At 39.7% G+C, this 25643-nt stretch overlaps 1 protein-coding gene across 2 annotated transcripts in view; it reads right to left on the reverse strand.

Annotated features, from left to right (window-relative positions):
• LOC120512253 (BMP/retinoic acid-inducible neural-specific protein 3) overlaps positions 1-25643 on the reverse strand; it is a 197632-nt gene that overhangs the window by 57963 nt on the left and 114026 nt on the right. For both annotated transcript variants that reach the window (XM_039730325.1, XM_039730326.1), the window contains exon 4: positions 17684-17874. In XM_039730325.1, coding sequence (XP_039586259.1) covers positions 17684-17874 — 191 coding nt within the window. The remainder of the gene's footprint in view (positions 1-17683; positions 17875-25643) is intronic.

Consider the following 25643-nt stretch of genomic DNA (forward strand, 5'->3'; position numbering starts at 1 on the left):
TGATTTTCCGCTCTTGAAAGTTGTGCACATGACAAGTTGTGCTTGAAGTCATGGAAAAAATTCTGACTTTTCCAGTGAAGAAAATCTAGATTTGGAATTAAAAACTCTTTATGAGCTCTATTTATAATGGTGATAGTGGTGGGATGTTTTTTTTTTTAGGGGAAGGGCCTAAACATGACAAGTTGTGCTTGAAGTCATGGAAAAAATTCTGACTTTTCCAGTGAAGAAGATCAGGATTTGGAATTAAAAACTCTTTATGAGCTGTATTTATAATGGTGATAGTGGTGGGATGGTTTTTTTCATAGGGGAAGGGCCTAAGATAAGTTTAGGCACAAAATTGTGGATATTCTGTCTGTTGTAATCAGCAAATTCATGGCCACAGAACCAAAATACAGCTAATTTATCAAACAGGACCTCCACAAGCAGAGCTCTGGCTTAATAGTGAAGGTTTGAATTTGGGTAGGAGCAGTTATTTATATGATGGAATCATCAGGGTTGGAAAAGCCCTTTCAGATCTTCAAGTCCAAACATTAACCCAGCACTGCCAGGTTCACCACTAACCCATGTCCTAAGCATCACATCATGGTTTTTGAACAATTCCAGGGATGGTGTTCCTACCCCTCTCCTGGGGGCAACCTGTAACACTGACTGGCCATCCTTTCAGGGAATAAATTTTTCATAATATCCAACCTAAATGTCTGTCCCTGGTACAACTTAGTGAGTAAAAGCATTTAAATAAATAAATTTTTAAAATGTTAGTAATTTACATGCTTCCTGGAATATTATATATAATTCTTAAGTGTCAACAATTTCTTTCTAAAATGAGAAGTACAACCAATCTGTCTGTCAAGCACGTCCCAAACTGTTCTCAGCCACTCTTGTGGCTTTCCTACTTCTCTTCTTTTGACTGTTTCAGAAATTGTGGCCAGATTTACCCTTGTTTTGTACCTGCTCCAGTTTTGAATACAACCACTTCTGTTTTCTATTACTTCAGGTATCATATTCAGCTCTGGATCTCCTGGAGAACCAGCCTAAATTGCACGGTGAGGGAGCAGATTTCCAAAATACAGACATGCACTGATCAAGTGCCAGCCATGCAACCAGACAACCAACGTGAATTGTAAAGAACGAAAGGGAGATGTAAATTTAAACAGTCTGATTTGATGGAAATATGAAGGTTTGCTGACATAAACCCTGATTTTTCATGTTGCTGACGGCTCCCTGTTGCTGAGGGCTCCCACAGCCTGTGGGTGGCTGCAGCTGGGCCTTGATGTTCTTGAAACCTTCTGAGTTGATGTTCTTCTGATGTTCTTCTGAGATTTCACATTCTTCTTGCTCTTTTGCAAAGAATATATGAGATTTCCTGTCATTCCAAGTTCCTGGCAGCTTTCCATCACTTTGAGGATGGACAGCCCATGGAGAGGACAGAGAACTGGCCTACACCAAACCTATGAGCAGAGCCTGAGATGCATGGGAAAAAGGGATCAAGGCAGATTGTGTCCTCTCTGCACATATTTAGCAATCTTTGATATTTATTACAGCAGCAGGTTCTTGCTTAATCATCCTGAATCAGCACAAAGACTCTTGCAGGGGAATAAGATTTGGATTTGACATGGCTGGAATGACAATTGTGATTTGATCCTTCAGTCCTCTGCCAACTAGTCTAAAATTCCATTCTAAAATATGATTTTTTTTTGGAAGTACCCCCAGTCCATATATAAAATCCTAATCTCTTTGTACAATAACAAAGAGTGTTACCAAGATTAAATAAGAGAAATAGCCAGAAGACAAAAAAAAAAAGACATGTAAATGTTGTAATGAATTTTGTCCTTACTCTGACATATTATGGTCAGCATTCATCTATGCAATTCTTTATTTAAAGATCCATTTCTTTTAATGTTGTTTTCGTTTGCACATTATTATTATGGTTTTCAAGCATTTCTCTATAAGGCAATGCAGCTTCATAAAGTTATATGGAATGTATAAACTATAAAGCAAATATTACCATTCCTATCCATTCCTATTACTCTTTTATGCCCCCTGAAATCACAAAATAAAGAAGGGTGAAAAGTAGCTTTGTAGTTATTTCCCCCTTTTTGTTCATATTTCTTCACTCTTATCTGAATTATGCCAGACATGGGTAGAGACTGCCACTGTTTTGAGTGATAACATTTATAAATACATTGATTCAGAAGAAAATTATATAGAGCAGTTTTGATATGAATTACAGACAATCATTGCAGTGAAGTAATTAAAAATTGTAGTAGTAATAATAATAATAATAGTAATAGACAATGCTCTATAAATACATCAATAAATAAGGACCTTTTCTAAATGTTCATTTTTCATTCCAATCTATATATATTTATATTATTCATTCTTTTACTTTTCCAGGAATATTCACACCCTCTGTCAGATGCCTTGCTCTGGTACTCTTATCTTCTGCACAGAAAATATATTGCAGCAAGAAATTCAACATGAATAGTCTCACTATGTAAAAAAGAAATGCTAAAGAATATAAAAATCATCCAACCTTCCACTTTTGATGGATGACAATTCTAGTCAGAGGTCAAAGCTATACAGTTACATATGTTTTTGTATATTCTACACAAATCCTACTCCACAAAGATTGTCAATCAGAAAAACATTGTGAATGATTGATAAATGAAAGCCTCAAATTTCTATCAAATTTTCAGACCAGATGAAAGGATTTGTTTTTCCTAAATTATGCAGGTACAGACTGGTTTGGTTGGAAGGTACTTTAAAGAATATCAAGTTCCAACTCCTGCCACAGGGACATTTCCACTAGACTGAGTTAATCCAAGCTCCATCCAACCTTGTCTTGGGCCTTTTGGGGTAACTTTGGTGATAAAAAGGCAGACTAGAGAAGAAGAAAAAAAATTTTGAAAGGATAAAAATACATTAATTGTGGTTTGAGCCAAGTGTTACTGATGATTTCACATTTTTTGTTTCAGCAACAATAGGAATGAAATTGGCAAGGCAATGGCACGTCTTTAATTATCTTCCAAGCAGAGAAGTGTGACTGTGCTCAGTCCCAAGATCACAGCTGAAAACTGTTCTGTCAGAATGTGTATGAAAAAAAGATGAACCAAAAAGAGGAGAGGGACAGGTAATAAAATAGAAATTCAGATTATGCTGGGATGTAGCATGGCCCAGAAGTGACTGACGTTGTGCAAAGACCACCAGAACCAATGTTTGTTTTGCATGACCTGCAGCCCACAAAGAACATTAACTCATGAAGCAAAGCACCACAGAACAAAATTATTAAACAACCAAAACCCCCTAAGAACCAGTAAAAAACACCTGTGACATCATCTGACACGAAGCAGGCAGGATGTTCTCCAGTGCCTTGTTTTCAGAGATTATCACAGAACAGGTGTCCCTGGGCAGCAGAGTTTTCAGTTCCCAGAAATAAACTCTAACATTTGGCATTAATGAGACAAATGCCTACAGTTTTCAGTCAGTTAAATCTCATAACCATGGTGATAATGACCCGATTATAAGTGCACTGAGAACATACCTCCCAGCACTTAAGCAGGGCTGAATTCTTGTGATATCAGTGGGTAGTATTTCCCTGGGAAACAGCCTGCTTTTTTTGTCCATGATAATTAAGCCAACAGAAGACTTTCCTAATAAAAGGGAAATACATTTCTGCAGAGATTTTGCTCCCGGTGAGTCCTTTTAAGCACATGTAGCTAATATTCCTAACGAAGTGCCCATGCAGAGGTGGTGTGTGCCTTGCATAAAGGACTGTCCTCTTCAGCAGGACTCCTTAAAAATGGGTTTGGTTTCTGAGGATGAGAACTGAGCCAGCACAAAGGAGGATGAGGCAATGCTGGTCACTGCAGAATAGGCAGCTGTGCTCACATTCACATAAACCTCTTTAATGCTTCAAACATTCAAATAAGGATTTAGAGCAAACTCGTCATATCTGCATGAGGCAGCAAGGTCTGTTCTGAGTGGCTGTGCTGACAGAAGATGGGACAAAAGTCTGGAATGGGGAGAAACTGGGATTCTCCTGAATAACAGGAGTGCTGTTAGTGGTACTGCTGGGCTGTACCTGGTGATCTTCAAGGTATTTTCCAACCATGATGGTCCTGATTCCATGACTCTCCTACCAAACTCACTTCAGGCCTTGTCCTGCAGCCCATGCTCCCACCCCCTGTAGTCCCTGCCCATCCTGCAGTCAATGCTCATTTCACCTTAAAAAAAGTCTCGGTCAAATAAATAGGCACTAAATGTACTTTCTATTTAGATGTGCATCTCCTGCCAACTCTTTTCTTTCTTTTCCCCCAGGCTTGACAGTTTTTCACAAAAGCACCTTTATTCCAGCACTTCCCTTTGCCACACAATAGTTGCTGCTCCACTGCCCTATTTTTGTCATTGAACATATTAAAAAACTCCTGCTAATGAGTGTGCAATTAAAATAAATCAAATTTTCTGAGTGTTCCAAGCACTGATACTTCTCAGCTAGGGGCTAGATGAACATTTCTGAAGGAGGTACAGACAAACCAGAAGCATTCACAATGTCAGGGGTTGGATTCATATTTTCAATATGATTTTTTTAATTGCCAGGAATCTAAAACAATACCTCAAAGGCATGATATATTTTGAACAGATTTTCTAGCAGCATAGGGCTGACACTTTAATATGAAGAGCCCCCTAACTCAGGAGACCTGGAAACACTCCCATCATATTTTTCTGTCGTCTGTAAAATGGAAGAGGAACAGTAAAGTTGATCTTTCTGCAAAAGAGATAATTACAAAATTTCCATTAACTTCATTAGAAGGGAAATAGGGACTTCTTTCAAGTTTCTGGGCAAGGAGATGACTTTGAATTTTACTGAATGCAGCACTAAAGCTTCCCAAGAGATCAGTCTAATCCTTCCATTCGCATTGCTTTGTTTCTACACTCCCAGGAATTTACTGTGAACCAGATTGTTACCTTAAAATAACAAGGAAATTGAAATGCATTCTTCTTACATAAAGCATTAAATACCTCATAAATCAGAATATTTCGGGAACTGGAAATGAGCTCACACTATTTGAATTCTGCTCTGTTGCAACTGCTGAAAATGCTGTGATTTTCTAAGGCTGTTCAGTCTGTCTGATAGGGAACAATCCCCTTTCTGCTCAAGTCTATTCCCCACTATCTCAGGGAGCAATATATTGTCTGTAAGTTCCAGGAGAATCCACAAGAATATTGGAACAAGTCTGGCAGCACTGACAGCTCTGGCATCACAGCCACGATTTTCCCTTTTCAAGGACATTTTCAATCCAGTGCCTGTCTGATGCCGCATTCCCATGCAACCTTCTGGATTGCAACAGGGAAGTTTGCAGGAAATGAGGCTGCTGGAAAACCAGTCAGGGCAGCCCTGCCAGAGCCTTTATTTCCTGCACTTTCAGAAATCAAAGGTGCATCAGCCTCACAGAGAGAATAAGGACAGGCATTATCTCCAAAAGAACAGGTTATCTCTTTTAATTAATCTTGAAGAGATGACAGTGAAGTTCTCTTACAGAGAAATAATAGAGTTAGCAAAAATTTAATAAAAACAGAAGATTTTGTTTCAGTCTCCATTTAGCTACTTCTGCTTGCCCATATCTTACTTAAATTAACACTAATATTATTTTTTTCCTCAGCTTTTATTGCCTAAAGAGACAGCTGAGCAACAAACAGCAAATGAAATCTATATATTTGCTTTAAAAGATAAAATTAGAAACAGAGGGAACAGCGCAGATACAAATTAAAATAATATTTCATGTTCATAAAAATCTCAAGGTATCTGCAGAAAGCAAAAGCAAAGATGCCTACTTAAGAAAAACCCATTTCCCAACTTTACATCATTTTCCAAACATAATTGCATTATGTATAGAGGACAAAAAGCTCCAAAGAATTTTGGGGGCTCATACTGTACAGGTTAAATGTCTTCTTACATTTAACCCAACTGCAAAATCCCATGCAAGGACTTCCCAAGAGTATTGGGTACAGGATTTGTATCTTCATGGACCAGTTCCAACAGGCAGTGCTGAGGCCACTGGTATTTTTCTCTGTGTCCCCATTAGTTTCAAGAAGACAGAATGATTTGCCTATTTATAAGACTCTCAGATATTATTAGTCATAATAATACTGCAGGTGAATGGAATTTTTTTTTTTATGTTGGGAAAAGTGTGAATAAAAAATATAGTCCTTCCTAAATCAGGATTAAAAGTTAAAATGTTCCTTTTCTTTTTGAGGTGCCAGGAAAAAGATCCTCTTTGTAAATATAAAAAGTATCTTTGGATCATTTGGGAACATTATACTTTTAATGTGATCAGTTTTTAAAATCTTGTATATGCTATTTTAAGAGAAAAATAAAATTTAAAAAACCCTCAAACTTGTGCCAAAGAAAAAATGTGACAGGTTAATATTGGCTCCTAAAAAGAACATGAAAGGCATTTAAAGACTTGAAGTTTAAAAATTAAAATTATAAGGGCAGGTTAATTAAGAATTTAATTTTCCATAGAGAAAATCTAGAGAATTTTACCTTTGATTATACATTTCTGTGCCATTCTAAAACTTAGCTGCAATATTCTTTTCAGAAACATCCCTAACAATTCACTCATTTAGGCTGTTTCCAGGTGTTAGGTTTGCTGCCCAGAAACCCCTGAGTTATATTGCTGCCCGTGTCCCTCCAGCTCAGCACAGCCTGCCCCTCCCTGGCGCTCACCTCTGCAGCAGGACATTTCTCATGTCCATTTTATTTTGCCATCAAACTCCCCCTCCTGGGGTTGTCATCCCAAGCTCTCACAAGGAATCACATTAGTGTCCATAACAGGGGTGTCTGCCTGGCTCGCAGAGATGTGTGCAGGGATTTATTTTTAGGTTATATCCTCATTACTTCCCACCCATTTATTCCCTCTGGTAAATGATTGTAACACATTTGCCCTTTCTGTCTCATTGGTATGGCCAACTCTCAATTTAGAGTTTTGCTGAACTCTTGTTTTTGTGCAGCTTGGTTTTTAGAGTGTTTTCCTGCATCTCTGCAGACCTACTACAGACCAGGCAGCTACAACTGATCTATAATTTAATCATTAAATCCCTATCAGTTGTTCAAGCTAAAGGGAATTTAGCTTTGCTAAATTTGTATTAGAGAAGAAAAGCAACTTTACACTGAAGCTTTAAACTTCATTTCTATGGCTGCTTCATTCATATGGAAAGTTCTGTCAGAGAACCCAGTGACTCACAATATTGTTATTTCATGAACAAAACTAGAAGAGATATTTTAATGTACAGAAAACTGCTCTTGGAATTAGGCTCTGAGGGCAACATTACCCAGGCTAACTGCTGAGCCCAGCTGGAAAATCCTTCACATCATCCTGATTCATGGGAACAGAAAGACCTATCAAATACCAAGACCTGTTCATTAAAACATACATGAATATGTCCTGCTATGGGTAGGAAGAAATATTTAGAATATAGAATATAGGATCTTGTCCAAGGGGTTTTATTCATTCCTTTCTTGTCCTCACATAGATGAGCCAATGGCAAGGGCAAAGATTGATGTATCATAAGGGCAGGTGCATTTCTTCCATCAAAAAGACAGAAAAAGAGAGAGCCAGACTTCCTATGAGCACAAGAATCTAGGGAAGGAGGGAAGTTCAGAAGGAAAAAGAGGAAACCTATGAAAAGAAAGCAGCAGTTATTATCAGGACTGTGGAGCCCTGGGGAAGTGAAAGGACTTTCTTCTGCTTAGAATTGAAAGCAACTAAACCACCTGCAGGTTTTGCTTTGTTTCTATGCAGATGGCCATGTGAGGTAGGACATTCCTAGATATCCAGCTCCTTTCACAGTACTGTAGGTGAAAAACCTTTTGACAAGAGTTGTTTCCTCAATTAAAGGTCTTGCACATGTAAATATCTGGATTGAAGTCACATATGCCACTGTATATTTTCCTTATGCCCTTTTGCTATCAGAATGTTTATCTTGTATGTATGCACAATTATTTCTAAGCCATTGCACAGTGGTATCAGGGTAGAACTCTCAGGTCACACACTACAGACATGTGACTTTGGGATATCTGCATGAAGGAAGGACAGATTCTCCCCAGGGTAAACCAACACCAGAGTAAGAAAAGAAGACCAACACATTTAATTTTTTATGCATGAAGGAACATGGGCTATTTATTTAATTATGGGCTCAGTGTTCTTGTGAATGTTGTGTTTCAAACAGGGAATTGGAGTAGGAACAAACTCAAATAGACTAAAACATGGCAGGAAAAATATTTTAATGGTCCTCTACAAACCATTGTCTCTATTACCATCAAGGTTTTATCATGACCTAATTTTATGCATTAAGAATCTCATGAAAAGCTGAAGAAAAAACATGGAATGAGTATTCATTGGCCAGACTCTAGATACACTTGAAGAAGGTAAAATTAAATTTCCTTTACGTAAATTTACATATTATTTGGGAGACACCCATATCCTCCATTTGGTGGAATTATTATAAATGCTGGAAAACTAAGAACTATTATAACCATGACATAAAAGGGTCTTTTTATTATTTTTTTTCTTTTCATATTACTTTCAATAAAATTCAAAGGAAGAACACCCAAAGCCCATGAAATATTAGCTTACAAAAGGGCCTTTTTATTATTTCTTTTCATATTACTTTCAATAAAATTGGAAGAACACCCAAAGCCCATGAAATATTAGCTATTCCCTGGGAATTAAAGGGTTAAAGTGGGCTATCCAGGGACAGATAATGAACAACAGTTTCATCAGTTGGGAAGATGGTAGTTGAGGCTGGCTTGTGGAAACCCTGATCTCAGTGAAACCAATATGAATGAGCAGAAACTTCCTTGACTCACTGTCATTTATTCCTTGCATAAGGTCAGAACCTCACCATGAAAAATTAGAAGCATTTTTTTTTATTTTGCTCACTGGATTCTGCTACAAAGCCTGTAGAGCAGCTTCCAACCTTTCAGGCATTAAAGATCTGAAAATAATGATCACTCCATGCTGTAGAAAGTCTCCTGGATGAATAATGAAACCTTTCTTAAACCCAGCTCTGCTTCAGCCTGTAGAGGCGTTATATACATTATCTTGTGAGAGATTAAATTATAGTTTTGCTGTCAGACATGCAAATTCTGCTGGAGCTCCGTGAGAAGGTTTACAAGGTAAAAATAACAGTGAAGTGCAGAAGACAGCAATGATATAACTCTCAGTGCCACTTAGCTGTGAAGGATTCCCACACAAGGGGTAATTTTTCACACTAAATGAATAGATCAAAGGGGATGATTGCAGATTGAATCATAAACCATAATAACAAAACATGCAAAAATGTATTAGAGCCAAAAATTCTCTCGGAAAAATAATATGAAAACTGAAAACTTTCCACAGCCTTTTATCATTCTCTAAGCTGATTTGTTCTGATGCAGAGTCTCTATTGGTCTGAGATATTCTTCCTAATCTGACCTCTGTGCTCATACAAGCTGTTGATACATGCTATCTCCTATTTCTGAGAGCTCAGAGGCAGGGAAATGTTCTGTGAATTTTATAGTCCTTGCTTGACATTCTCTGACCTGCTGGCAAGCAGTAGCTGCCAATTAGAGGTGGAGGACAGGCAGAGTGCTGAAATTTCCCAACCCATACACAAGCCAGCCAGAATAAAGATCAAATTGAAATCTGCACAAACCTGAGTGCCTCCAAATTCCTGCCGGAATGCTCTGTCTAACTGCACTGTTCAATATGTTCACTGTGGAGCTCTCAATACTAAAACCCTTCTCCATCTTCTGGGTTTATTTACCTTAGTTTCACTTTTTTAAGGAGGAAAAAAAAAAGAAACCAAGAGAGTATGGAACACTTAAGGAACTGTGGTGTGAATTGTTTATAGGTTTTTGACAACTGTGATGGCAAGTGTTGTGTGAGTGCTGTTAAGGTTTCTCATTTACATATGTATATTTATAGCCTGCTCAAGGTTTGGCAGTCTTCATCTCCTTGGGTTTTTTTTACTCTTCTCTCTTGACTAAACTCATAACTAGAAAAGCCCTTCAATTTGTTTTGTTCTATCATGTAATATATTCTATCCTATTCTGTTGTTTGGGTATTTTTTATTAAGTGGAGAATAGTTACCCAAAATCTTTCCAAAATGCTTATCCAAGCATCTCTATTATGTGCCATTTTATTGTTCTGAAAGCATCTCACTCTGTGCTGCCAACGAGCTGGAGATGCTGTAACTCCTTGCACTTGTGATCCTCTGCACACTCTGCTGCAAACGTAACAGACTGTCTTTTCAAACCAAGACACTAAGACACATCTTTAAGGAGTGCCTGGTGCTGCAGCTGCTGTGATGGACTGTGGCACTGATGCTGTTAAGTGAGCACTGAGAGGGATCAGTGAAATGTTACTGCCTTCACTTCCTGCTCTGGCTTTGGAATCGCAGCATCCCAGAATGGTTGGGTGGAAGCCCATTCCATCCCCTGCCATGGACCTCCCACTATGCAAGGGTGCTCCAAGCCCCATCCAGCCTGGCCTTGGACACTTCCAGGGATCCAGGGGCAGCCACAGCTTCTCTGGGCACCTGGTGCCAGGGCCTGCCCACCCTCACAAACAGAAATTTCTTCCCAATATCCCATCTAACTCTGCCCTCCTTCAGCTTAAAGCCATTCTTCCTTCTCCCATCACTGCTTGTCCTTGTCAAAAGTTCCTCTCCAGCCTTCTTGAAACTTCCTTTAGATATTTTAGGTTCCCTCCACCACCCTTTTCTCTCACCCTCTGAAATATTGAGGGCCAGATTCCCACAGGAATTGTGCTCAAGAACTGACCTCTATGTTACCTTTCATATAAAGCAGCCCTGGAGATTCAGTTTAATTAAAACTGAAGGAAATAAAGGTTTGGGTTTTTTTTAATATCATCTCCGTAAATTCTTCAATAAGATAGAAATAGATCCTTAACATTTCAATTGGTATATTCTTAAAATTAGTGAACAATCCATACATAGCAGACACAAGATGTCTTGCTATACCTGTGGTGAATTTAATCCAAGGATCTCCAACAGTTTCTGTGTAAAAAAAGTATAAAACCTCAGGTATTTCATTTTTATAGTGACACAAATACAAATCTCATCCTGTGCAGCAGAAGATGGTACAGAGACTTCTTAGTTACCTTTGGGTGATGCCCAAAGTCTAATTGCAGGTCCCAGTCCTCCTGGTAATATAAAATTATGACCGAAATTTAAAATTCATAATTAGCCATATTAAGAGCAAGCTGGGTTTGTGAAGCTCTTAATATTGAGTGAGATTTCTAAAGACACCTGAAAAAGTATTCAATTCTCACAGAAATTTCAGGGAATAAAAACATTCAAGATCCCAGTTCTTGTATATTTACTAACTTTTAATTCCCCCTTGGAAAAATGTCAAGCTTTGGTCTTGTCTGTATGAAGGCAGTCTGATCCCCCAGGGTAGTGGAGAACTTGGCATTTCACAATGATCCTGAACAACACCTGTCCTTGGGAATCTGTCCTGTGGCTTTTCCTTGACATTCCTCAACCATATCACCAAGCCTGCACAACGGGGAAACCACAAATTTTTTAAAAGGATCAATAATTCCTGGCTCTTAATTTTGTGGATTGTTGCAATTAAATTTTCATTTGTATTTCGTTCTTTAACAAAATCAATAAAACCCTGCTATCACAGGACTTTCCAAAACAATGCTTCCAACTGTGATTTTATACTTTAAAGCTGTTGCTGGGCAATTTTTTTTCCCAGTGTTTGGTCCTTTACAAGGTTTGACCGCTGTAAAGTCTTAAATTCTACCCACAAACTGAATGGATAAAGTGAGGGCAAGAAGGGTTAGAGATCTGGATTTCAAAAGCTTCCCCAAAATTGGCTGTTTATACAAAACTGTGCAAACTGTTGAGATTTAGAACTTGCCAGAAATCTGACAAAAGCTAAAGGCTTTATAGTACTTCAGCATTTCTACTTTCGATTACAGCAATTACTTGAATTCACAGAAAAACAGATGCAAATAGGGGGTATAAAGGAAAAAAAGTTGAACCAAGCAAGCTTTTTTCAGACAAAAAAAAAAGAAAACAGAAAAAAAAAGGTCTGTATTTCAGTCTGAGTTTTGAGTGAGAAATTAATTTCATTACACTTAAGTTTCCTCTCTAACAGCCCACCATGAGTCATTCACGGGTTAATTATAGATAATCAGAGATAGTTATCACCACAATAGAGCCCTGTTCTTTGTAATCTAAACTTCTCAGATAAAACCAAATGCTTAAATCTCTCATAGCAAAGAAAAAAAAAGTGGTTTGGGGAAAGTAAAAAGCAAATTGCACAATAAAATTTAATTGGAATTACAGGGCACGTTCTCAAGGATGTTTATTCTTTCTCACTCAGATGGAATAAATGGGCTGTAAATAGCTGTAAATAGCTGGTGGAAAATTCAATTTATGCATCTGTTCTTCTGTTGCCTCCTGTTCCTTTGTTGCCCTGTGGCTGTCCCAGAACTGTTTGGACTCTACAATAACGCCTCTGCTGTACTCACCTGGCCCAGCTCCCACAGAAGGAGGTGTATTCTGGGATGGAAGGCAATATCCTCCAAGAGACACCTATGGAACAGCCTCACTTCATTAATGGCAATGCTCTAACAAAACTGTGTTTATAATTTTGCAGAATGCAGTGAGACTATTCAGTAATATTTAATTTACCGTGCAGCCGAGGTGGTTTTTATGTGTTCTGCACAACTGTTTGGACTCATGGCAGAAGTTTGTTAAGGACAGTGCTGGAATTACAGCTTGTAGCAAGCTGGAATAATGGTCATCTGAGAGGAGCACGCTGCTGTGTCCTAGAACTGGGGCTCAGGAAGCAGGGTGAAATCCAGATGTGCAGAAATCCAGATGCTGGTGGCACACCCCTCTGCCACCCACCCACAACCACAAAAATCTCAAAATTGCTGCTAGGAAGGTGGCCACACCACCCGGGCCAGCTCAGCAGGGTCGTTCTGCCAGTGGGCAGTGACAGGACGTGGGGAAAAATGCTGCCTTTACCATCTGTAAAACAACCCTTTATCTGCATTCTGCTGCCTTTATCATCTGTGTTCTGCTGCCTTTATCTGCATTCTGCTCCCACAGCTGGGCAGGGTTTTATTAGACAAGAGCCCCATCACCCTAATAGGTTGTTAATAAGGAGAACCAACAGCAATCCGTGCAGCTGAAGAGAGGTTTTGGTAGGAAAATGCCTCTGAAATGAGCGTGCCAAGGAAGTGATGTTGGACGTGTCATATTTCAAACACAACAGGCTGTATGTTCATGTAAATGTTATGCAAATGAGACACAGCCCTCAGGCACCTGGTGAGCTTCCAGAGAGGCCCTGGAGGCTCCAAACTGTTGATTTAGCACATGAGCCTTAGCACTTGCACTGAAATGCTTGTGCTAAAATGATATTGAAAGAATGTATGTGTCAGGGACTTTGAAATATATTAAATATTGATACAAGCTATGGGCTCTTCCCATGGACATTTTGATTTCCAGTCAGAAAATGTTGCCACGGGATGATGTTACCTCTTTTAATGTGGAATATACAGTGCATGATTAATGCAAAGCCTCCATCAGCAGCAGCCTCAATGCTACTTTTAAGGAAAATTATGTCAAGGGTAGCAGGAGAAACAAAAAAAATTGCAAGAAAGGACACAGAATTAATGTAGTAATTTGTTTAGAAGATACATCACGTGTGGATAGAAATTATCTCTTTTTTTTTAGGAGAAAATATACAATTTTTTTCATAGAAATAGGAAAAAAAAAGAGGTGTGAGAGTGATGTGGTCTAACCTGAAAGGGACGCTTATATCAGTCTGGGGGAAAAAAAGGAGGAACACATATTGGCTTTGTTTGTAGGGGGTTGTGTGGTTTTGGAGGAAAGAAATTGTATTTGTAATCTCTCTTTTCAAATAATATTTTAGAGGTGTCCCAGACATCAGGATAGCTGTTTCTGAGCACTGCAATCAGTAAACATGTAGGTGTGCAAGCAGCTGTGCTATTTTTTCCTAACTCCTGCTGCAGTTTCAGATTGCCCATCGTCACAGGAAATGTGACAAACAATAAGTCAAATAGCAAAGCAATTTATTCCTGTTCATCTAGAAGCACCAAATTCCAGGAACTTGAGTGGCAGATTTCATTTGTGCACCAGAGTGCTCTGATTTATCTGCAAATGTCAGGGCTTCTGATTTGTGTTTTAAATCTTTTCTGTTCCGTATTATATTTTTGTTTGGTAGGTTTATTCAGATATGCATTCCCAACAGGGTAGTTATGTTCTTTTTAGTAAGAGCACAAGTTATATGAAACATTTTTGATACTCTCAGCTCTCTCTTCCTAAAATATAAACACCTCTTGTTAGTATGGTAGAGTCTAGAATACTGCATATGAAAAAGGCACCCAAAATTAATAAAAAATGACAGTATCAAATACTAACTAGGTCCCTGAACATGATTTTTCTTGTTGTTGTTTCTAACTATTCAGCAATCAAAAATGATTGCTGGGAAAACTTCTAATATTACTTCAGAATTTTAGGGATTTCTCAACCTGTTGCAATGCCTTTATCCTGGATTTCTTTGATGCTGGTCAAAAGGGAGTTATGCCAAGCTGTGAGACCTGTCCTTGGGCTCCTTTGGCAAATCCATCCAAAAGAGGAAGGCTTTGAGCAGAGCTGTGGTGACCACACCAGACAGAGGAAGTGCTGGTGTTGGAAGTGATACAACTTTTAAAATTTTTAACTAACTGTGGACCAGGGGGTTGTTTGGTTTTGCCCAAGGGAAAGCAATTAAAGTTTCTTTTCAAAAGACTCTGTTGCCTGGTCGAGGCCTGGTGGTTTTATATCTACAGCCTGGGAGCAGCACGTGAGGATAATTAGCATTGAAGGCGAAGGGATCAATACCCACAGGAACCCAAATATTGAGAATTGTGTAATTTGGGACCAATGAGCTTTGAACCGATGAATTTCTCTGGGTTTTGTCTGTACAAATATGTGAAAAGTCTAGTAAAGAGCCATGTGTGATGGAATTATTTACTCTGTAACATGTGGATTTCTGTTCCACATCCTGGCTAGAACATCCTGTCCAGAATTAAGTAATGCTTTAATTTTCCAGAATAAAATAATTCTTTAATTCTCTAACACTAAAAGTGATATTGCAGAGTTTTTGTTTTTCCCACAGTTTTGGTAACACTGGAACTTGAAGAGCTGCTCAGGAATCTGGTGTAACAAGCACTGGGGTCACTCCTCTCTGCAGCAGCACAGGAGGGGAGGCTCTGATGGATCCTGGTCCCCAAGTCCTTCAAGATGTCACTTCTCCCAAGCTAACCCTCAGGCTGGTCCAGCAGCTGTATGGAAAGTACTCTAACTCAGATGTCAGTATATATCTGATTGAAGATTAATGAATCATCTTCAAATGTGCTGCTTACACCCTGGATCTAAAACTTTACTTGATGGTTTTCCAATTTAAAAACAACAGTCTTTCAAAAACCTGTGCATATAGAACAAAAAAAGAAAAAAAAAATGCTTTCCTTGGCTGATTTCAACAGAAACAGTTTTTTTGTTCAATTAAGTGTTCTGACAGTGGAAATTTGTCATGCAAATGTTCCCAGCCTCTCAATGAAAGCAGTGGAAGAAGCCAGGGTTTCATTTATCAGCACTGGTGCATCTGATGTGAGAACCATTTCCTGGAGGCTCCTGCCACCAATCAACCACATCAGATTTGCTGGTGGACTAACACTTGGTTTGTGTCCACCTCAACAGGAGGCTGGAGAGAAAGCTTTCATTTGTAGTGGATATAGAAATCTTGGGACATACAGAAGGTTGCTCTGTAAATTGTAGGTGGGCAGGGTTGAATTTTGCACTGTGACACAAATTTTCTTAAAAATATTTCAGTGGCTAGAAAAGGCAGATTTCTTTGGCAATGTTTTGTCTCTACATTTCTGTGTTCTGTCACTTGAGCTACCATTGGTTGCAGTCACCAGTTATCTTCACATGGAAGGAATTTTTGCATGTGGAGGGGGCCCGGTTTTAAGGGTTGCTGTACATTTACATAATAAAGTCATGTTGTGAAGGTAAGTCACATCTGAGGGATGGGTGATACCATGGTCTGCAGCAAGAATCATAGAATTCAGCCATTAAGGTTGAAAAGACCTTCAAACTACTCTGTCAATTAATCCACATCTCATCCACTCACTTCTTGAACACCTCCAAGGATGGGGACTCCACCACTGCCCTGCAGAGCCCCTTCCAATGCCTCACCACGCTTGAAGGGAAGGAAGTGTTCCTAAAATCCATCCTGAACCTACCCTGGAACAACCTGAGGCTATTTCCCCTTGTCCATCACTAGCTGCCTGGAAGAAGGCTCCAATCCCACCTTGCCACAACCTCCCAATCCAGTCCCTCCTCCAAGAGCAGGTGATGAAATGGGCAGCCTCAACCAAACCCTGGGTTTGTTCTGCTGCATTCAGCTCAACTCTGGCATCAGCAGATGACCAGCCCTGAGCTGGGCTGAGCTGAGCTGCCATGACACCATTCCAGCATGGATGGGACTTTGGGAATATCCTCCAGAGACCAGCAGCCAAACTGAGCATGTGCCATGGAGCCACAAATTCTGGTTGTATCCTTCTCCCAGTAAAGGCACTTCCAAGGAAGTACATTTATGTTTGCTTGAGTAACAGCTAAGGCAGTTGGGAATTGCATCGGGTTTCAGGTGTCTTTAATGAAGATCCTGGTTACCAGTAGAAGGATCCCGTGAGCAGAAAGGATTTGAAATCACATCTTACAGCAACAGCTTCATAACTACTGCACATTCAACTGCAAGTTACAATTTTGTTTGCCTTTCAAAGCTGGAAATAACCTAGGAGAGGATATTTCAAATGAGTAACATAACACTAGAGATCTCCTCAGGGGGACAATTGTTGCTTTGTGTCCTACCTGGGCCACTGATCTTGGCCAAATATCCTCCAGTGCTAGGAGTGAGCTGCAGCAGTCAGCACAGAGGGTGTTTTTACTGACAAACTATGCTAGAACTACTTCCTAACAGAAAATAATAATAGATCTCCTTAAAACTGTAGAGCCAAGAGCTCCAAACTGTTCCATAGGTCATTAAAAAAAAAAAAAATTCAAGTGCAATGACTATATCTAAAATAAATAAATAAATATTTTTTTTTAAAAGGAAGAAAAAGAAGTGTGAGAAATATAAATCTGTCTGTAAGTGTAGTTACTGATCACACATTCAAACTGTTCAAAAAGTCATTTAAAAAAAAGAAAGAAATTCAAGTGCAATGACTATATCTTAAATAAATAAATAAATAAATCTTTTTTAAAAGGAAGAAAAAGAAGTGTGAGAAATATAAATCTGTCTGTAAGTGTAGTTACTGATCACACATGTCCATGAGGTTGTCCCAATGACCAAACACTTTTATAAACACTTCTGTACCAATCAAACTGTGTACCATTCATCACTAATATCTCTAGCACATCTTTAGACCCTCTGCCAGGCTAGCACCTCCCTTATAAATCAAACTCTTTGATTTGGGTAAAAACAGAGAATAAAACGGATTATTTTGCTAACAATTTCCAATCAGACCACCCTTCCTGAGGGGCTGGTGAAGCTGGGATCTCCCCTGGAGCTGTGTCCTGGAGCTGTCCCTACCTTGATGGCGGTGGAGGCGATCTGGATGTGGTGCAGCCGGCGCAGGGTGCTGTCCCTGTCGATGAAGTAGGAGGCTGCCAGCTGGTGCAGGGTCTCCAGGGTCACCACAGAGCTGTTGGCGCTGGGGTCGCTCCCTTCTGACCTCTTGCTCAGCTTCCGTTTGTCCACAAAAATTGTGAGCGACTCCTCTCCTGGGCAGGGAAAGAGAAGCCCCAGCAGGCATCAGCCATGTGCAACACTACAGAGAGATTTTGTAGAAGTTCAACTTGAAGAACATACAAAATATGTTTATTTTCAAGGTCACTTCATACATTAGTTCAGTGGTGTTCTATATTGGCATAAAAGAAAATGAAACCAGTGTGTTGAGATGTTTGTTTGTTTCCTCCTCTCATAGCTGATTTTAGAAGAAAGGCACCTTGTTACACCTTGTTATGAGCAGCCATGTGCTTTCTAATCGATTCAGCAGTGCCTGAAATCTGATGGAACAGTTGTCTTGAACCAAGTTTCTGTAACTGAAAAATGTGGGGGTTTCAGAAAGTTGGTGTCTTTCCAAAAGAAAATAGAAGCTCCGGCACCTTGTGTTGTGGATTTCTCACTTCCTATCTCTTTGTAGAGACGTGGATAAATACTGTTGAATTCATAAATTTTAATTTCTGTAAGATTATTGAAATCCAAAAATCTGACTTGCTTAACTGAGTGAGTTCTTAGGAACATTTTCACACCTCCTGATACTGTCAAATTTTCCATGTTTATCGTCTAGTTCATGGATATATTCTCCTGTGTGCCAGGCTAAGCAAGAATTCATTCATTTAGTAAAGTGTTTAGGCAAAACTCTTTACATCACAAAACAAATTGGAAAAGTAATTTCTGGACCCAGTATTTTCATCTGTGCAATTTATGTCCAAAATAAATTGGACAGAAGTAAATTTCCTCACTCTCAGAGCGTGTGTTTGGTAACCTGCATCCTTCAGTATTTAGTTCAACAATTGATTAATAATGTCATTGTACCTGGATTTTAGGTGCTGAACAACTCCACTGAGTGCATTTTCCGAGTTCCTGGAAAGGAAGTTACCCTGCTAAGGTCTGACTTGCCACTTGTGCTACTTTCACTGCTCACCCATCTGCTGCAGTGGCATTGTGCCCGTGCAGAGGACGCCAACTTCAGATGGGATTATGTGCCAAAAAGTAATAGCTGTAGGATAAAAATCTAGGATGAGAACATGACATCATCTTCAAAGGGAGCTAATCTGGGTGGTGAGCAATGCTAAGTGAGGAACGTGTGCCTTTGTGCAGGAGATCACCTCTGCTGGCAAATTTTGACGCACAAAATTTGTCTTTGGTTAACGCGAGCACACTCCTTGCTCCCCAATGTACACAACGTGTTTCCCAATGTCTCAGAAATTCAGAGGACAGTCAAGCCCTTCAGACCTTACAGAGGCAAAACTGGCATTATACAAGAGCTTTTTTTATCTAATTAGATCTTCAGGGCTTGTCCAGAATATTATTTTTGTCCTGGGAGGGACAGCTGGAGCTTACCTCAGTCTCCAGCACTACATTTATGCTTCTCCTCCTACAGTTTCCTAATGGGTCATTATTTTGTGCATGAAGTTGTCAGTGCAGGGATTAATTGCCTGAAGCTCCAAAGAACCAGGAATTAACACGGCCTCCTTAAGTACCAGGATTTTCCTACCCAATTATTTAATCTTTCTGCTGTAATATGCAGACAAAGGTTCACAGCTGCCATGAGGAGGGAACTGGGAAAGCACAGCAAACTCTAATGACCTGTTCCCTGAGAGAAATCCGCCATCAGAACCTGCTCTGGGTTCCAGCTTTGCTGGCATTCAATGTGCCCATGAAATAAAACCTGACTTGTCACAGCCTGCCACATGACTCCAGCCAGGTGGAAAGATATTTCTGGGATCAAAAGCAATGGAGTGGGCTGAGGTTTGAGCCAGTGGATTTGGGCTTTGTGCAGCTGTTTGTGGAGCTGCAAAGACATGGTTTAGGACAGATTTTAGGAAGGAATTGTTCCCTATGAGGGTAGGGAGGCCCTGGCGCAGGGTGCCCAGAGAAGCTGTGGCTGCCCCTGGATCCCTGGAAGTGCCCAAGGCCAGGTTGGATGGGGCTTGGAACAACCCAGTCCAAGGATGCCTTCCAACCCAGACCATCCCATGGTTCTGTGGTATCAGAGAAGACAACATCAGAACTCAGAGAGTGAATATTGTGCCGGTGAGCAGTTCAGGCTACACAGATTAGGTGCAAAATTTTCCTAGGAACTTTCCCTCCATGTTTTCTCCTTTTCCAGAAGTCTGAGGTTGTTTATTTAGATTGAAGTGGCTTTTGCAAGGTCAACCACCTTTCCACTGAAAATATAATGAATTGTAAGGGCAAAGAAAGAAAGGACTTAAAGCTGCAGAAAAATCCCTGGTAAATATCAATTTTTTTGAGGTTCTTTGTGTTTCATTATCACAAATTATATTATTATTTAAGCAGAGTTTGTTGAGTTTTGTTCACATAAAAAAAATCTCAGGCATTTTCCCATTCCCTGCTCTCCAGGAGCAGACAACAGAACTGCAATAAAAACTCCCATTTCAAAAACAAACAAACCTTGAAAAAGAGAGGGCTGTGTGTTGTGATGTTTTACTTTGATTAGAACATCTCAGAAAAAGATTGTTTGGACCACATCAGAGTTATCACATCATCCTATTTGCCTCATTCTGCTTGACCCTATGCTTTCCATGGCAGTGGCTGCTGGGTGTGTTCTGGCAGGCAGGATCCCTGCAGGCTCTGTCCCTGATGCCTCAGGTTTTAGCTTTTATATTTTTCAGAGTCTGAACTGCTGAAGTGTGTAGTTCTGAGCTTCATATCAAGAGATAGTAGCTTCACAGAGTAGGGAGACAAAACAATTCTTTCTCCAGCTGGGGACCAAGGACAAATGATCCAAATCTCAGGCTCAATACAGAAACAATGTGGGCTAAAGAGAGAAAAACAAGAAGGATGGGACTGCATGGGCTAAAGCTGGAATTGGACAATGAACTCCAATATGCAAATGGAGCAGAACTTACAAAAGTGAGAGATCTCGTGAGTGGTTGTGCATTTTGTGATCATTTTGGTTCGTCTTGGTTGTAGCCCTGGCTGGGTTCTTGTAGTGCCCATGGTGGATCCATTGAGGCTTTTAATAAATCCCTACTTCATTATTTAAATCCATCTAGCCTCTGTTCTAGGTCAGCCTTCACAAGGCATCATCCCCATGCCCTGGCAGATATGTTTGGGTTTTCATTCTTTGTTAGCAGACTGAAATGGCTTTGAATGCTTTCGTGGCATCTCACACAAGAAGTCCTGGCTCACCACTGGCATTCCCAGGCAGGTGCCATCATGTGCAGCTCCAAAATGTTTTCTGCCCAAAAGTCTTTCCACTGAGTTTTTAATCTGTCAGAGCTGATTGAGATCTCTCTAGAAAACGTGGATTCCCCTCTACATTGGTACTTGGGCACCCATGTCCCTGCAGAGCTGTGAAAGGGCTCCCTTAAACACCCAGAACTCCAGGGTTTGGGAAGTAACACTGCCAACTCAGATTTGGGGAAGGCAATTTAAGTTTTAAGTTCATTTGGAGAAAATTAAACCCATGCCAAATGAGACTCTCGTGTCACATTGAAAACATGGAGGAATCTTGTTTTTCTCTGGTTACTGTCTGCCACCATAAAACAGGCTAAGAAGATTGTTTTATGCATCAGCTAAGAACAAGTGTGATTTAGAAAACAAGGTTATGAATTTTTGAGAATTGAAAAGGAGTAATGACAGTGAACATTTATAAAACATGATTATTCAGCATCAAATCCTCCCAGCTGTGCTTTTCACAAGCTCTGAAAGCTGCATTTGCTCTCCTTCCCAAAATTCAAGAGACTGTAAACTTCACTTTCTCAGGTTTAAAGGAAGTAGCATGGAAACACACAATTATGCTCACAAAACAATTCCACATAGCCCCCAATGGGTGGTTCAAGAAGCTCTCAGTCACTACAGGGATGTTCTATTGCCATGTGGGGGCTGTCCCTGACAGATTGCCACTGCAGGGGCAGGGACTGATGCTCACACCTTGCCACAGTGTCCAGTCCTGTCTCCACCAGCCCTGGAATATATAAGTTTATAACTTAACTTCAATTTTAATTCTTGCTAGATCTATAGGAACATATTGTCCATGACATATATTTATAAATTCAACTAGGTCCCAACAACACGTGCTGTCAAAATAAAATAAAATAGGTATATAGAAATTTACCCAGATATACAACCTGTCTGTTGCCATTTAGATGTAAGACTCCTAAATAACAGTTGGCAAGTGGCATTCAGAAATTAGAAATTAATTTTGTGTTCATCAGGAACTATTTTAATTAAAAAGGCAAATCTCCATCAACATGGTGGAATTGGAATAATGCTGTAACAACTGTAACTAAATACACCCATCTATTGAAGGAGTAAATATATTTTGTTATACATAACAATACATATTAATATTATTTAAATGCTTAGTGCTATTTTCTGCCTCAGTTGTTGAGAGTTTGTTTGCCTGTATCCACATTTTAGGAATAATAAAAGGATTATAGGCCTTGATGTGTCATATTTTCATCTGTAGACTGGGAAGTGGTAGGAAAAGGCAGTGATCCAAGCAGTTCCCATCACTTCATGTCAGAAAGAGAGGAATCAGGAATAAAAGGACAACAGTCCAAGGTAGCTACAGCTGAGCACAACCCACAGATGTCTACTCAGAGCCCTCTCTTCATACACATAAATGTATCTTACACAGAAATAAAGGTCTTTGGCCTATGAACTTCTCAAAGGTTTCTGATTAAATAAAATACCTCAGCTACTACTTAAATAACTACACCTAAATAAATACACCAGCTACTACCAGCTAGTGGAAAATCTATTCCTGTCTGGATCACCAAAGGTACCATTAGGGTTTTATCAGGTCATTTTCCCAAACTTAAGCAGATGCTGATGGAAATGCACAGGCTCAAAAACGATATAAATTAATGTCAGGCCAGATGTGGTATCATTTCCATGGTTCAAGTGAATAACAGTGCACGTTAATTCTATACAGACCATCTGTTTAAGGATTTAAATTTTTTTCTTCATTAAGTAAACGGGAGAGGAAGGAAAGTTAATGTGTTTTGTACTTTTTTTTCCTCCCCTTAGCTTCCATAATCTTAAATTTTGAGGAATTTACATACCCAGACGGGAGGGTGTGACTGGTGTTTGCAAATCTGATGCAAAATTTTCAAGTTTCTTTCTCACGTCAGTCATTTGAGACTGTCCTCTCCTTCCCTTATTTGCCAATAGTTTGTGTCTTACCTTGAGAGAGTGCTATGGAAAGCAAAGGTCGTATCAGCAGTTAGTGCAAGTGCTAATAAAGCCTTCGGAACCCACTGAGATTCACTGTTTTACACCACCTGACAATTTCCCCCCTCTCTGCAGGCAGAATAATTCGCAGCTCCGGGGGAATATTAAGGAGGGGCAGAAAAGCTGGAGAAGTGAAGGTGTACCCATCACCCTGGCAGGGCTGTAATCAGCGCAGAGATGCTGGGGTCGAGCTGATCTGCCCGCACCTGTTAAGACTGTCTGCTTTAAAGACAAAACTACCTCTTTTCCTTCCGATCCACCAAGCCTTCAACGACATCAAGGGCTATTTCCTGACCCGGAGAGCTGAATGGATTGATGGTCTGGTAATGAACACCTTCAGCAAAGATGACTGACAATAGCAGTAAAAATAAATCGACCTGGAACGTTTCAGGTGACCACTTAGGCAGTGGCCTAATGAGGTTCTCTTTTCTCAAGAAGCTTTGGGATTGTCCTGGAAATTGGTTTATTCAGAGCAGTTTCCAGGTGCAAGGAACACTTCCTTGCAAAACCTGCTGTCTTCGTCTTGCAAAGCACCCAAATCAGCCTCACTTCACCCAAATGAAGGTGAACAAGAGCCTGTCATTGTGGTGTGCTAATTATCCTCATCACCAACTCTATTGCATTGCTAAATGGCCTTTTCTGCCGGAACAGCATTAAAGAAAATGTCTTTAAAGCGTGAGGGATTCAGTTTTGTCCTCCTACATCCATCCCACAGCGGTACCCCAGGTTCCCAGCACCCTCCAGCTCCGAAGCTCACATCTGGCTTTTTGTATGCCATTGAAGTGTAGCTCCAGCAAACTGCACCATGATGTTGTGGGCAGGCAGAAGAGGAAAGTATAAAAACAAAACAAAAAAGTGCAAAAGAAAAGTATAAAAGCAAAAAGGAGGGAAAGTCATAGTGAGTGCTCAGCCTGCTGGGTCACACAAGGTCCTTCTATCATGCAGCTCGTTATGGACTTGGGGCTTATGGCACAAGGAGATAAAATTTCCATAAGAAATAAAAGCAGTGAGAAATGTCACTTTCCACATTATCTTGTGGCAGCAAGAAATATAGAACTTTTTTTCCCTTAGTTCTCATTTCTGAATGCCCTTGAGGAGTGTATTTCTGTGTTTGTGAATAAAGACTAGGGAATGTTTCACAAACAACCATGTGCAAGAGTTCCCTTTATGCTCAAAAAGGGATCTTTATGGAAACCAAATGGTCACAGAGGCACACAAATCTTATCACAGCATCATTTGCCAAGTTTTCCTTTCTGTCCATGAATACCGATGATTGGGGATTCATTAAATAAAAGTACTGTGCACACTCCGTTTGGTCTTCTGCTTTTAACAAGCTGCATAAGTGACAAGCTTTCACAATAAAACAACTTGTAATTAAAGGGAAAGTACTAATACATTATTAAAATTTAAAAAAAAATCTAATTATGTGTTAATCAAATGTGGACAAGCATCTGTGGGAATCCCCATTCAATCCAGCCCGAAAATGAGAACTAACACATCCAGGAAAGTATGGGTTTATTAGCTACCTCATGAAAGCTTTCTTAGAAATTACTAATTCCCTGTAATTATTGTAATTGAACCAATTTTTCAAAGTATTCAGCACCCATCCAGTGATAATGGAAGGCAGCAGGTGTGCCTCAAATCATGCCTAAAAATTGAGACTGGGGACCTAAATCAAACCCCAAGTTAATATGAAAACTCCCTTTGACTTCATTAAGCAGTGACAGAGCCCAGGAGTCAACACTGTCTCCCTCTGAGTGAAAATTTGGGCAAGGCTGGGGCAGCTACTGCATTTTGGAGCCTTTCTGAGGTGAGAAAATGGTACCCTGCCTCAGCTCCCCTGCAGCAAATCCTGAGGCTCTGGGGAGAACACTGAAGGTCTAAGCTAGAATTTTCAAATGTCCTCAAAGGAAATACCATTCAGTTTTAGTTTTCCTTGGGTCCAGACCTCCTGAATGTTGTCAGCTCCGTGGCTCTGTGGTGATCAGTGTGACGCTGCTGCTTTGATTGTAAAGATCAGCTGTGGTCGTGTCAGACTGTTTTCCTAGAGCTGCTAGATCAAACTTCACCTTGACAATGAATTTCATCACATGGCTGAGGAGCTACTGCTATTTACATTAGGTAATAATTAGCAGATAGGTTGCAGTACTGAAAAATAATTTTTATCATTGGATAATCCTTGAAGTGGGATGCATGCAGCAGCTAAAGCTTTAGTTCTTATGCTTTATATTTTAAGGAACATTTTCCTTCTCTTCCGCATTTAGTTTTCTTATTCAAATGTGCCATGTGTTCTATACTCAAGAAATCAGTCATTTATAAAACGTGCATATTTGCATGGAAAAATATTCAAAGTAATTAAAAGAAATTATGGGATTTTTGTTACAAATTGCTGGTCAACACACATAAATTTTTCTTCAAATTCTGATGGTAATGCCACAGAAGCACTAGTTCCCAAAATAATGATAGAAATTAGCTCTTTATTTTTTAAAATAACTGGAGAAAGACAGAAATTCCTCTTGTTTTTAGGATGGTCTCCTTCAAAAGGAAGCCTCTGTGAGCTGTT

The sequence above is a fragment of the Passer montanus genome, unplaced genomic scaffold (assembly GCF_014805655.1).
Source record: "Passer montanus isolate IOZ18808 unplaced genomic scaffold, ASM1480565v1 scaffold71, whole genome shotgun sequence".
NCBI classification, from domain to species: Eukaryota; Metazoa; Chordata; class Aves; order Passeriformes; family Passeridae; genus Passer; species Passer montanus.